General features: G+C 35.7%; 1 protein-coding gene across 6 annotated transcripts in view; it reads right to left on the bottom strand.

Annotated features, from left to right (window-relative positions):
• LOC131159719 (uncharacterized) overlaps nucleotides 1-12,450 on the bottom strand; it is a 92,417-nt gene extending 79,967 nt beyond the window's left edge. For 3 of the 6 annotated variants that reach the window (XM_058114853.1, XM_058114851.1, XM_058114852.1), the window contains exons 1-6: nucleotides 12,267-12,407; nucleotides 11,755-12,018; nucleotides 11,549-11,632; nucleotides 10,667-10,807; nucleotides 10,475-10,545; nucleotides 773-866 (exon numbers count right to left, since the gene is read on the bottom strand). In XM_058114853.1, the coding sequence (XP_057970836.1) occupies nucleotides 773-866; nucleotides 10,475-10,545; nucleotides 10,667-10,807; nucleotides 11,549-11,632; nucleotides 11,755-11,940 (576 nt within the window). In that variant the 5' untranslated portion in view covers nucleotides 11,941-12,018; nucleotides 12,267-12,407. Of the gene's footprint in view, nucleotides 1-772; nucleotides 867-10,474; nucleotides 10,546-10,666; nucleotides 10,808-11,548; nucleotides 11,633-11,754; nucleotides 12,019-12,266 lie in introns of all 6 variants that reach the window. The other 3 variants (XM_058114849.1, XM_058114850.1, XM_058114848.1) reach the window with 2 other exon arrangements.
• Between the last annotated feature and the right edge of the window lie 1,099 nt (nucleotides 12,451-13,549).

Here is a 13,549-nt window from a genome sequence, read left to right as displayed (position 1 = left end):
TTAGTTTTTCCAAAAAATTATAAAAATTTTAGCGTATTTTTTAGTTTTCCAACATTTGTATTAAAAAGGTAGAAAATAAAGAGTTTATTTAGTAGTGCAAAACAGTTTTTATTTTTTCTTTCTAGATTTTAAAATAATTATAAGAAAAGGCAACTTATTTTTCATTTTTTCAAAAATTGTATAAGATAATATATGGGATCATGGATTTTGGGGCTTGAATTTGGATTCTTGTGGATTTGGAAGAAACTCAATACATATACCATGTAAATTAAAGTTCAAGATTCAAATTTCATGCTCCAATAAGAAAAGTAAGAATTAGAAATCTAGAAAATAATAAAAAATATGTTTTCCAACTCTATATAAGTTCAGAAAATTGGAAAACAATGTAGCATTATTGTAATTATTTGAAAAATTATAAATGAAAAAAAAATCCCACTGGTAAATGGTGCCAAAATGTTTTATCATTCATTTATTTCATATAAATGTTGTAAAATTAAAAATTAGCTTTTTTTTTTTTTTTTTTTTTGCAAAACTAAAAATGGAAAATGAAAACTGTTTTCTACAACTAAATGGGCCCCTGAACTCTCAGACACACTACAAAATCGACTGTATGAGGGAAACTGGCACGGATAGAAGAAAAAAAAATAACAGAGTATTCTCCTGATTAAGCATAAACATATTAATATATTACAAATTCATATGCTGCAAGCCAGAAACTTAAAATGGAACCTCAATGTGAACTGAAAAAAAAAAAAAAAAGAATTACCCCAACCTTAATTGCAACTTCTTGCTGATCTTGTAACAACCCACGATGTACTTGAGCTATGGAAGCAGCAGCAATTGGTTGTTCGTCAAATGACAAAAATCTGATATTCAGATTAATAGAGCACCAAATAAATAAAGAATGCTAACCCATCAAACAGAAGAAAATAGCAACTAACTCTGTCCACAGATAACTTTATGATATGGCAAAAACTTCACTGTTGAAACAGTTTGACCAGCTGGAAATGTAGCGTGCATGATAAAAATTTAAAAAAAATAGAAATAAAGTAAAAGCCCAAAATTTGTTCATTTTGTTTAGGTTTCTTCCAAACGTCAAAGCCAGAGTCTAGATAAAGGAACTGAAATTAAAGTGTCAAACACTCACCCTATGTGGCATCTGTTGTATATACTAGATACTCACTAGAAGCTCATCATAAAGGACCTTTTTGAAGGGCCCAGCACGTGAGTTGTTTGATTAAGAAAGCCATAATCAACATGCAAAAAGATGACGTACAAATCTTCTCTGAGAATGTCAAAAGATTATGGACTACTGCGCTGCAGACACTATCCCAAACAAATGGTATATGGATGAAATGAATTACATGTCATATGCATTGTTTACATAAAGAATTAAAAGATTATCTGACCAAGGATGTCAGACTGAGGTGCAAATTGGTAAAATTTTCAACAGCAAAAGAGGCATAGTTTTCATTATATGTAAACATTTTTTTTTATTAAGCAAGAATTCTTTGAGAGAGATAGAGGAGTTAGCAGAAAAAGACAGGGTATCATCCACCAAATAAGATGGAAAAAACATATTTTATATATATATATATATATATATATATATATATATAGAGAGAGAGAGAGAGAGAGAGAGAGAGAGAGAATTAATACAGAAAAGGACAGGGTATTGTCCACTAAATACAATGGAAAAATCTATATATATATATATATTATAAATATATATATAAAATAAATATATATATATGTATGTATATTGTTAGATTAACCACTTTATCTAAAAACTTAAGCTTAAACTGTTAGGTTGTGGGCCAGCAATGTATATCAAGCTTTAACACTCCCCCACACGTGCAGACCTACAGGTGTCCTCTCTTTCGCATGCTTCTAGCTTCTAGAGTGCAATAAAGAAAGTTGCCTTTTTTATATATAAAAAAATAGTGTGATAAAGAGAAGGCAGAGTGTCATATATGAGTTAAGTTTGAATTCTCCTATGCTTCTCACTTCTGGAATGCAATAAAGAAACCAATTTTTTCTTTGATAAACAAATAATATTATTCGAGGTTATTTTAGTCATTAGCATTATTAGTGTGTTAGTGCTATGTTAATTGGTGAGAGTTAGCAGGGGTGTTATGGCCATTAGAATGTAATTGATAATATCTTATAAATGGAGGGAGAAACCGATCCTTGCGTTAGGTCTTCCTTGTTACCTAAAATTTCAGCATGGTATCAGAGCAAGATCGAACCTAAACCCTATCACCACCAACAAACCAAAACCTAAACTGTACCACCAAACCAAACCCTAAACATAGTCATCCTCTGAAAAACGGCCAGTACTGGAAGATCAACCACACTCCACCAGCCTAGAAACCAATCCAAGGATTGCCGAAAAACTCAGCCATCGCTGGAAAATACCCAGCCCATCGCTGCCCTTCTCAGAACTATAAAAACCCTTCCATATTTCACAGAAACAACCATAAAGTTAACAACAGAACCCTCCAATCTGTAACTTTGAAATCCCATCACCGGAGACCATCTCACAAGCCCCCATGCACCAGCCAATTGCCAGCAGTTCCGACCCCACACACCTCAAAGGCGAGATACCTTCCCAACCAGTTTTTGCTGCAACTTTCTTCAAAATTTCTTGATTTCTTCCAAAGACCATAATATCAAGCTGTTGGTGATGTTTTTTGTTCAAAGATCCAACCTTTTTTGACCATGCACTCATGGCAATCTGTTACTTGTTTGTTTGGTATTAGTAGAGGCCATTGGCGAGTCTCTTGGAGCAGTGGCAGAGTTCATGCATTGATTTTGAGGGGCTGTGGCAGTGTTATATTAGTTTGTAGGTGACTTGTCTGCAGTTGTTTCAGTGGTTCACCTTGTTCGTGGTTGTTCCGGTTAGTCCGAATGTTCCTTTTGTTTGACATTGGTCTAGTTTATGAGAGTTAAGATGAAGTCGATGAATTGCAGAAGTATGTTTCCTTCATCACTGCCACAAATAATACCCGAAAAGTTGGATGGGAAGGATTTTATTCAGTGGTCTAAGGTTGTTAAGATCTATATGATAGGATTAGGAAAATCAGATCCCTTGTTCCAATCTGAGCCCTCTAAGTGGGGATTTAGGAAGATGCTTTGATTGTTTCCCTCTTGTCGAACTTGATGGAACCCCATATTGCACAGATGTGCATGCATTCGAATGCATGCAAGGAGACTTGAGATTATGTCAAGCTTCTATATTCCATTAACATTACACGTACGTACAATCTATCCCTCCAATACTATTAGTTAAAATAGGGAGATAAGAGTGTTACAGAATATTTTGCAGAGATGAAACATATTCATGAGATGCTTAACATCGTGCAACATATCACTATCAATATTCACAAGATGTAGAAGCAGAGGGAGCAAATGACAATTTTTGGTTTCTACTAGGTTTGAAACCCGAGTTTGAGGCAATCCAGTCCTAGATACTTGGTAGTGCAATGTTGCCATCACTTGCCAATGTTTATTCTTGCGTTCTTCCATGCTTCCTTTAGCACACATTCCCATACCCTTGCATCTAGCGTTTCAACTCATGGCTCTGAGAGGATAACTTTTGCCACAAAGGCTAATTATGGTTTACAATCAAGCAACCATAGAAGTTCTTGAGGTGATTCGGGTGGTCGTGGTGGAAGATATGGACGAGGTAAAGGCACTCCTTGCAAGTGTTCTTCTTTTTTATAAGGAGATCATAATATTAAGCGGTGTTGAGATCTCCACGTTAAACATGTTGGTGTCACCAACGCAACCATCACAGATTCCACACCTTCGGGCCCAAGTGGGAAGCAGCGTGCTATACCTATGTCAAAGAGTATTCCAAATTCTAGCAATATCAAGCATCCCAGCCAGCTTCTCTTCCCATTGCATCCCTTGCTTAGATACGTAACCCTACAACTTGCCTGTCATCCAATACTTCTCATCCTAGCCCTCGGGTTATAAATTCCGTTGCGACTAATCATATCACGGGTATACCTAATTTCTTCTATACTCTCTAGTATCTTGAAAATTTAACCTATGTTATTCTTGCTAATGAGTCCATCACTGCCATTAAAAGAATAGGGGTTGTAAATCCCACTTCCTCTATTTCTCTTCCTTCGGTTTCGTATATTCCCAAGTTCCCTTTTGATCTTATATCAGTTAGACAAGATTACCAAATCCATGTATTGTTTAGTAATATTCTTCCTTGATTCTATGGCAATTCAGGATTTGAAGATGTGGAAGACGATTGGAGGAGGGCGTGAAGCTAGTGGACTTTATCACTTTGAATCATTGTCTCTTTCTACTGCCTACACTGCTGCTAGCACGCCACTTCAAATCCATTGTCGCCTTGGTCATCCTTCATTTCTTTTTGGATACGTTGGGTTTCCTGGGCTTACGCACAGACTAATCTCACTCTTACGCTAGTCGTGCCCACAACCAACACATAAGAGGTAAATCCGAATGTGCGCTGCAAGTAGCAAGGTTTGAACCCCATATCCACCATTGTAAGCGGCCTTCTAGGGCAAGTCCTTACCACCTGAGCTTATGCTCAGGGGCAAAATTCATTGGAAAAGTTGATACTACAAGTTCTTGATTTGAGTCTTGTGTCAAGACTTTAGTGTGATTCTTGTCAGTTGGGAAAGCATCATCGTGCCCTTTTTTCTTCCAAGTCAATAAACGAGCAGCAAGCACTTTCATGTTTGTCCATTATGGTGTTTGGGATCCTACTCAAATGGTGTCCAAGTTGGGTTTCCAATACTTTGTAACCTATGTTGATAATTATTCAAGGATGACTTGGCTCTATTTACTAGAAGATCTTCTGAGTTATTCAATATAGTTTGTGTCTTTTGTTCTAAAATAAAGAATCAATTTAGTTTGCTAGTTCAGATACTTCAAAGTGATGGTGCTTAAGAGTACTTCAATACTTAATTCACTACTTATATTACTCTGTTTGGTATTGTTTAGCAGTCATCTTATGCCAACACTTGTCAACAAAATGGGCTTGCTGAGAGGAAAAGTAGACATATCCTTTTAAGTGACTTGCACCTTATTTGCCCACACTCCTCAACAAAATTAGGTTGTAGAGAGGAGAAATAGACATATCCTTGAAGTCACTCGCACCTTACTTATCAAATGCATGTTCCGAAAGTGTTCCGAGGTGATCTTGTACTTACTGCTTACTATTTTATCAACAAGATGTTATGCTTTGTTCTTAGTGGTAAAATTCCCTACTCCTTTTCCTTACCTAATTCCCCTCTATTCTCTTCACCTCCTCGTATATTCAGGTGTGTGTCCCATGTTCATCAACTAACCATGGGATGGATAATTGGATCTCATGTTATAAAATATGTCCTCCTGAGATACTTATGAACTCAAAAGCAGTATCGTTGTTACAATCCTACTCTACATTGGTTTTTTTTTTCTGCTGATGTTACCTTCTTTGAGTCTACACCATACTCCTCTCAGTTCCTAACTGCTTCTGGCCTTAATGAGTTTCTTCCTCTGCCTAATCTTCCAAATTCTAATTTTTTGTCCTTACCTAGTCATCCACCTATGTCTCCACGTAGTTTAAGTCCTTCCCTTCATCTCAGTCATTCTAATTTGCAAGTGCATTCACGATGGAGACTCCATGGAAGAGAGTCCCCTCTAGCTTCCACTACTATGCCTTTGGCTTCCTCATCTAATGATCATATTTCCCATGATGTTGATCCTCCCATTATTTTCCAGAAAGGTAAACACACATGTACACAACAGCCCATCTCCAACTTTGTTTGCTAGGAGTTCTTGCCACCCTCCTATTATTGTTTTGTTACTACTTTATCCTCTGTTGCCCTTCCTAAATTTGTTTCTAAAGCCTTAGCTCATTTTTGGCAGAGGAATGCAATGGTTGAAGAGATGATTGTGTTATAGGACAATGATACTTAGGAATTGCTATCTCTTCCTCTTGATAAATATGGGGATGGTTGTCGCTGGGTATATAATGTGAAAGCCAACTTTGATGGTTCTCTGGCTTGTCTAGAGGCACGTCTTGTTGCTAAGGGATATACTCAAGTGAATGGCTTGGATTATTTGAACACATTTTCCCTAGTTGCAAACTTACCTCGATACGTTTATTCATCTCCTTGGCGGCCACTTGTCACTGGCTTCTACATCAATTAGAAATGAACAATGACTTCCTACATGGCGATCTTTAAGAGAAGGTCTATATTGAGCAATCACCTGGGTTTGTTGCTTTAAGGGAGTCAGGATTAGTGTGTCGGCCTATGAAGGCATTATATGGTTTAAAACAATCTCCCAGAGTATGATTTGGTCGATTTAGTGTCGTAGTACTCGAGGGTGGCCTTCAACAATGTGAAGTGGATGACTTTGTGTATTATCATCATACTCTATCATGTTGGATTCTTCTTATTGTGCATGTGGGTGATATAATTACAAGTGATGATGGTCAAGGTATTCAAGGCCTACAATATTTTATATAGACTAAGTTTCAGACCAAAGATTCAAGACCATTGAAATACTGCTTGGGTATAGATGTGTTTAGATCTCATATGGGAATTATTTTGTCACAAAGGAAGTATGTTCTTGATTTTTTGGACAAGTCTGGGATGTAGGGATCCAAACCTATTGATACAACCATGGATCTTAACAACAAGTTAGTGTTGGAGATGGGTGATTTGTTGCCTGACCCAAGACAATACCAAAGATTCATTGAAAAGTTAGTCACTCGATCGGATATATCTCTCACAACAAGTGTGGTGGGTCAATTCTGGATTCTTTCGTCACAATGCAGTAATTTGCATTTTAAGATATCTCAAAGGTGCACCTAAGCGAGGTCTCTTATATTAAGATCAAGGTCACACTTATATTCAAGGATATATTGATGCAAATTGGGCCAGATCCCCTTCAAACAAACGATCCACAATGGGGTACTATATATTTGTTGGTCGTAATTTGGCTTCCTAGAAGAGTAAAAAACAAATTGTAGTGGCAAGGACAAGTGTTGAGTCAGAGTATAAAGTCATGGCTCACACCACATGTGAGCTTGTTTGGTTGAAAAACATGTTGAAAGAATTGAGTTTTTCACATTCCCGATCTATAGAGTTGATGGGAGATAATCAAGTTGCTGTTCATATTACCTCCAACCCGGTCTCCCATGAGCGGACAAAACACATTGAGGTTGATTGCCTCTTTGTTCAGAAGAAACTTGTGCAAAAGCTCATTACAACGACTCATGTGAACTCCAATATGCAACTTATTTGCTTACTAAAACTTTGGGAGGTGCTCATGTTAAATTCATTTCTAACAAACTAAGAACATATGATATCTATGCTCCAACTCAAGGGGAGTGTTAATAGTTATTTTAGTCATTTAGCATTATTAGTGTTTTAATGTTATGTTATTAAGTGAGAGTTAGTAAGGGTATTATGATCATTAGAATGTACTTATATGTTATAAACTTATAAATAGAGGGAGAGACCTATCCTTGTGTCAGGTCTTTCATTTTATCTAAAATTTCAACAAATATAATTAGAGAGAGAAGGAAATAACTACAATGAAGAAACCCACCTTCAAAAGTCCCACTTTCAAGTTCACTTTCAAATTATCTCGATTGTAATGTCAAATGTACTCACGTCCATAGTTCATGGAGCAAGGATATGAGGAATTTATCTGATTTTATGTCTTATTATATCTCCTGCTAAAGAGTGTATTTCATGTGGAACATTAACAATTTTAGAGTATGATAATGGAAGTGTTAAATCTTCCTTATTTGGCATGGAGGCAATCCAAGAAATCAATAGGTTCTCCCATTCTTATTTTGGAGCCTAGGGTCATGATTCTAGTCCTCATGTGGTTGTTCCTGATGTAGGGCCGGAAGCAAACTACAACACCCCTAAACCAATAAGTTAGACATATCGACCCAGACTAGGTGACCAGTCCAAAAGGAACATGTCACCCAATGTTAATCAGTTTAGGCAAACTTGTCCCACATCACCTAGTTGACAAGATGATAAGAAATTTATAAAGAATAAACATGGAAACTATTGGTTTAAGCTTTTAACACAGTTGTTGAACACTTACATGTAATTAACGAGTCATTTGGGTCCCCAATTCATATCATCTCACTTGGTATCAAGGCTAGAACTAGCTAGAAGTGTGGGGACATGTCACATGTGCACTATTTCCAGAAATTGTTGGGAGAGGACCACATAACTCCATAAGATGCATCTAGGTAGAGGAACATGCATTCCAAGGCATGTTTTTTATGAATAATCATGCATGTGATGCCCCACATCAAGCATGCATGTCATGAAACACAAGTGTGAAACTTCACAAGAGTGCAAAGAGCCTGAGCAGGGAAAATCTATGACATCTTGAACTAGTGACTTAGGTACCCACAAATGACCAGTCCAGAAGGAACCTGTTCATATAGACTTGTCTTGTCCCACATTACCTAGTTCACAAGATAGTAAGTCACACATAACAAAAAACATCACGTAAGCATGGTAACTATCAGCTGAAACTTTTACAAACGGTTGTTAAGCACTTCTTAGCTACTTATTCAGCTCCCTGGAACACTGAATACAAAATTCTAGTAGCAATATAACAAAAGCATAGCTAAAGAATGCAAAGGTATTCAAGAAGGAATAAGGATAAGTGATTTTCCAGGGTTTGTGTCCCTGGTCAAGAGCTCAAATTTGAGTTTTCATAGGACAAGTCTGAAAAAAAAAAAATCAAATATAAGAGCCTCCAAAAGAGGTTTTTATATAAAGTTGCAAAAAACCTACAATTCTAGCCTTTGATCTTTCTTGAAAAGGCTTATAATCCTGGCCTCACATTAATTTAATTGACTACATAAAAAATATAGGACAAAAATCTAAATAAAAGGACTCAAAAGGCATACAAGCTCCTAAAAAACAAACTGATATGGTAGGATGAATGGCGAAATCCTATTATAGTAATGCAAACAATAATAAGGCTTTTGTTCCAGCATCACTTCCAAAGACACTTCTATTACACATAATCATGACCCAGAATTTCCCAATGGGACAAACTACTCCTGAAACTCCCATCCTATTTCAGATGTTGTATAGAAGAATATATAATGAGGGCAATCAATAGCATTTTAATGGCTGTTCGGTACCATTTATCTTTCCTGTTTATGTTTTCATTGCAATACATCAAGGAAACTGGTGAGTGCAATTCATTTGTTAACATTCAGTTTTCAGCTTGTCTTGTAGGGTTTCAACTGCTATGACCAGAAACTAACTAGGGGTGTTTGGTACTATTTTCGTTTTTGGCTTTTTGTTTTTGTTTTCGCAATGGGGGTTTGGTTTCATTGTGGATCATCAACATTTGGAAATGGTTGTAACAAGTTGTCCCAACTTTCTTTTTCTTCTTCAAGAGAGAGAGAGAGAGAGAGAGAGAGAAACATATAGGGGCAAACTGCAAAAACCTTTAAGCTGCCATCAAGGCAACTCTCCAGTAATTGTCACTTTTTCCATTTGGAATTCAGCTATATGCACAATTCATGTATAACATCCTTTCATAGATCTAATCAACCTTCTTCATTTCTGTGTGGCACATCCGCACATGGAGATTGAGATCAGTGTCTTTGCCGGTCATCTTCCCTTTCTTGCGCTGTTAATATATCGTTTGCTCTCTAAAATTGAGGTAGCAGATCTTTGCCTCTTTTTTAAGATTTTCTTGTCATTCAACAAATAAGTTCTCTTATCTAGTTTTTCTGTAAATGTTTTTTTGCACTTGTTTGCCAATTGCAACTAAAGATGTAAATGTTATGCACAAATTAACTTGAATTGATTTTTTGTCCCTAAGTTCATATTCAACCTTTTTAAATATTCAACTTCTAATTTTTTTTTTTTTTTGCCCAGTTAGGTTATAATTCTTTTTCATTTTTCAACATATTTTGCTTAGTATTCAATTTCGCAGGGTTCAATTGCACACAGGTTTTGAGCCAAATACTCCTAAAATATCAGAAATAGGGTTTAGTTTTTGTATGATTGAGGAAATTTGTTAAAAATAAAAACTCAAAATACGCAACAAAACAGGTTCAGTTTTCACTTCAACTCTATGAACACAACCAAACAGGTTGGCAACTTTTAGCTGAGGAGGCTCATGAAGAGCCCAGTTTGGTCTCACACAAAACAAACAAGCAAACAATTGATTGGACAGAAGAAAGCAACCCTATAAATGTGTATGTTACAAATGCAGTATAGGAATCTTGATAACATTTTCAACAACTGATACGATATAAGAGATGCATGTAAGGAATACTTTTCCTCATGTGATATACTAGGAATAACAAAATTGTCTACCTATTGTTAATGACTTTGGCAGCTCGTTCAAGAAGTCAATGGTATTTACTATATCTACAGAGAAATTATGACAAAAGACACGACAGCAACAATTAGAACCCCTTCTATGGAGGACTTACATATCAGATAAATCTTGTCCCAAATTACTGATCAGTACTTCTTTTATAGCTTTGAAATGACAGGGAATTGCCTGAAACATATAACCATAAAATTTTGCATAAAAACCAGTCAAATGCATCCCTGCTGAAGTTGCATAAAAATACAGACTAAGAAAAAAATTGATAGAATAAATGCTTAAAACAAAGTAAAACCTGATCTTGTAATGAGGAAAGAGTTGATGAGTACTCTCTTGGAACTTGTCGCAGTGCTGCAACAAACTGACCAGCTTTTACATAGAAACCCTTATTGGCTTCACATAATTTCAAAATTCTCTTGGCCGATCGCAAATGAACCTAAACAGCATAAGATCAAATACTAAGTACAAATTGAATGCAGCTTACACAGTTCTCCAACCAAATACACAAGCAAACTCTAATTCTTTCAGCAAGAGCACTGCCATCTGCACAAGGCTATTTGTCTTTTGCATCAACACACCAATTTCAACATATTCATATCACTTCTAAAGAAAATGGAGATCAATTTGAAACTGAGCGGGACTTCCTCGAGCAGTAACTTTCTTTTTGGGACAAGTATATCCCTGCTTTCGTAACAGTTCATTTTTCTTTTCAATAACAATTGCCTGAACTGAGCTACACCCGATGCAAGAATAACAGTTAGCAGCACCAAAGAATATGAATGCGAGTTTGAGGAACTGTTTCAAATGCAACATTTTCTATATTTACAAGTAAATTATCGTTTATATATCTATTAGGATAAAAAAAAAAAAGAAACCAGGATAATTTCAGAAGAAATAAGGTCACCAATACATTGATTCTCTTTATACATTTCAACAAGTTTCTATCTCTAGTTTTATACACTTCAATGAGTAGCTACAACAGAAACCGCTGAACCAATGATAAAGCTACATAACTAATTATCCAATTCAGTGAAAAATTGCGCTGCCGCTGCTCTGGTTTGATATTTATACTCTTATCTTTTCAAGAACACAAATCGCATCGTTGCTTGCAAATTAAGAATATACAAACAAGCATTTGGATTAATATGAACATAATAAACACAGATAGAAAACAAACCTCAGATAATTTACAGCTATACTCGTCTGAATATGGGGGCAACCCATGTAGAGAATACTGGTAGTCAATAACATTAGAAGCAATCTGCCCGACCAGAAGGTAGCGTGAGAAGAACAACCATTCAACACAATCAAAAATGGAGTAATTTTTTAAATATAAACAAAAAAGAAAAAACTGAAATGAAGATACAAAGAGAAGGAACAGACAGTGAAGATAGCGCGAGAGGAGCGAAGGACGCCGTTGAATCCTGCCTCAACATTATCTATGAAATGTTCAACAAAATTGGAGTTTGGGGACTGCACGGCGGCGACAGCGGCGGCGCTCGTTGCGGCCCCAGTGGTGCCGATTACAAGATACTTGGCTTTATAGAAAAGTTTGAAATGTCTACCCATCGTTATGCTTGTCAGTGCGGCTACTTCCGATGGCCGTCTCTCGTAGAAGAAATGGACGATCGCACAGGGAATGATGAACTAGAAAGCAAGAGTCCGAATCAGATACTGTACTTCGTTTTGAAAATTTTCAAAGGTTGTGGGCTAAATTTATTTTTCGAAATATCATACTCGAGCGTAGTGAATTTTGTAGGGGTTTAGGGTTTGGGTCTTTCAGCTCGAATTTGTGTTTAAATCTCTTGCATCTGGATGTTGATTTTTTATCAAGTGTTTGATTGTTGCACATTATTACTATGAACTCTTATTTTGAATACGCATAGAATTTTTACCTTTTCTTATTGAATTTCATTCAATTTGCATGAATTTTAGGAAGGTTCTTCCTTGCATGAGAAAGCAGTAGAAAGTGGAGATGTAAGACAGAACGTTTGCGTAGAAAATTAAGAAGAGAAAAATTGAACTCGATGATTGGGTTCTTGGAACCAAACCTGATGAAGCTTCCCGATTTGTTGCAAGTTTTTTATAGGAATTAAAAAAAAAAATGGAACTTATTTTTTATTTTCTTTTTATTAAAATAAAAATTTTTCATGAATATAATTCAAAATTAAGAGCATAAAAAATTGTCGTGTAAAATATATTTTTATTCACATTTTTTTTTTTTAGCTTTCTTTAACAATAAAACATGAATGGGTTAAATTTTTCCCTTTTATTAATAGAAAAATAAAGGAAGAAAAAGAAAAGTAATTTTAAAATGTTATAAAATGATGTAAAAATTAATAATAAAATAAATAAAGATGAGCAAAAAATAAATGGAGACAAGACCGAATTTTACGTGGTTCGGATATACCTACTCCACGGGCAGATTGGATCAAAGTTTCACTATTTCAGAATGAATTACAAAGTGATATAGATTTAACCTTGTCTAAGATATTTCTCCCACTTTCTTTTATCTCTCATCTTTCTTCCTACTTTTACCTTTCTCTCACCTTCTTTTCCTTTCTATATGCTCCTCACTTCAAGCATGCAATATGTATATATAAGCATACTATATGTATATCACAAATAAGAGGGAGAGGGTGCTCTTTTATAGGGAAAGGGGTAGAAAATGAATTAGTGCAAACATGTAGGGCAGGTTCATAGGGATATAAATTATTGCTTATATATGGAGCGGTTTCATAGGGGACATGGGGGGACATCCACCTATCTTTCATAAAACTCCCCCTTGGATGTCACTCATATATTAACTCCTTTTATTAAGATATTTAAGATGCCTCATTCCGATAAAATGAACCAATTTCTTAAATGTTGTAGTAGGCAAAACTTTGGTGAACAAATCTATTAAATTATCTCTTGATCGGATTTGCTAAACATCTACATCACCATTATTCTGGAATTCATGTGTATAGAAGAATTTTGGAGAGATATGCTTTATTATGTCACCCTTTATGTATTCTCCTCTTAGTTGAGTTATACATGCACCATTGTCTTTATAGAAAATTGTTGGAATATTCTTGATTGATTAAAGATCACAATTTTTTGGATATGAGAGATCATTGATCTGGGCCACACGCATTTTCTACTAGTTTCATTGATAGCTAGTATTTCAGAATGATTG

The sequence above is a fragment of the Malania oleifera genome, chromosome 7 (genome assembly GCF_029873635.1).
Source record: "Malania oleifera isolate guangnan ecotype guangnan chromosome 7, ASM2987363v1, whole genome shotgun sequence".
Lineage (NCBI taxonomy): Eukaryota > Viridiplantae > Streptophyta > Magnoliopsida > Santalales > Ximeniaceae > Malania > Malania oleifera.
This window is presented reverse-complemented; position numbering and strand designations above follow the sequence as displayed.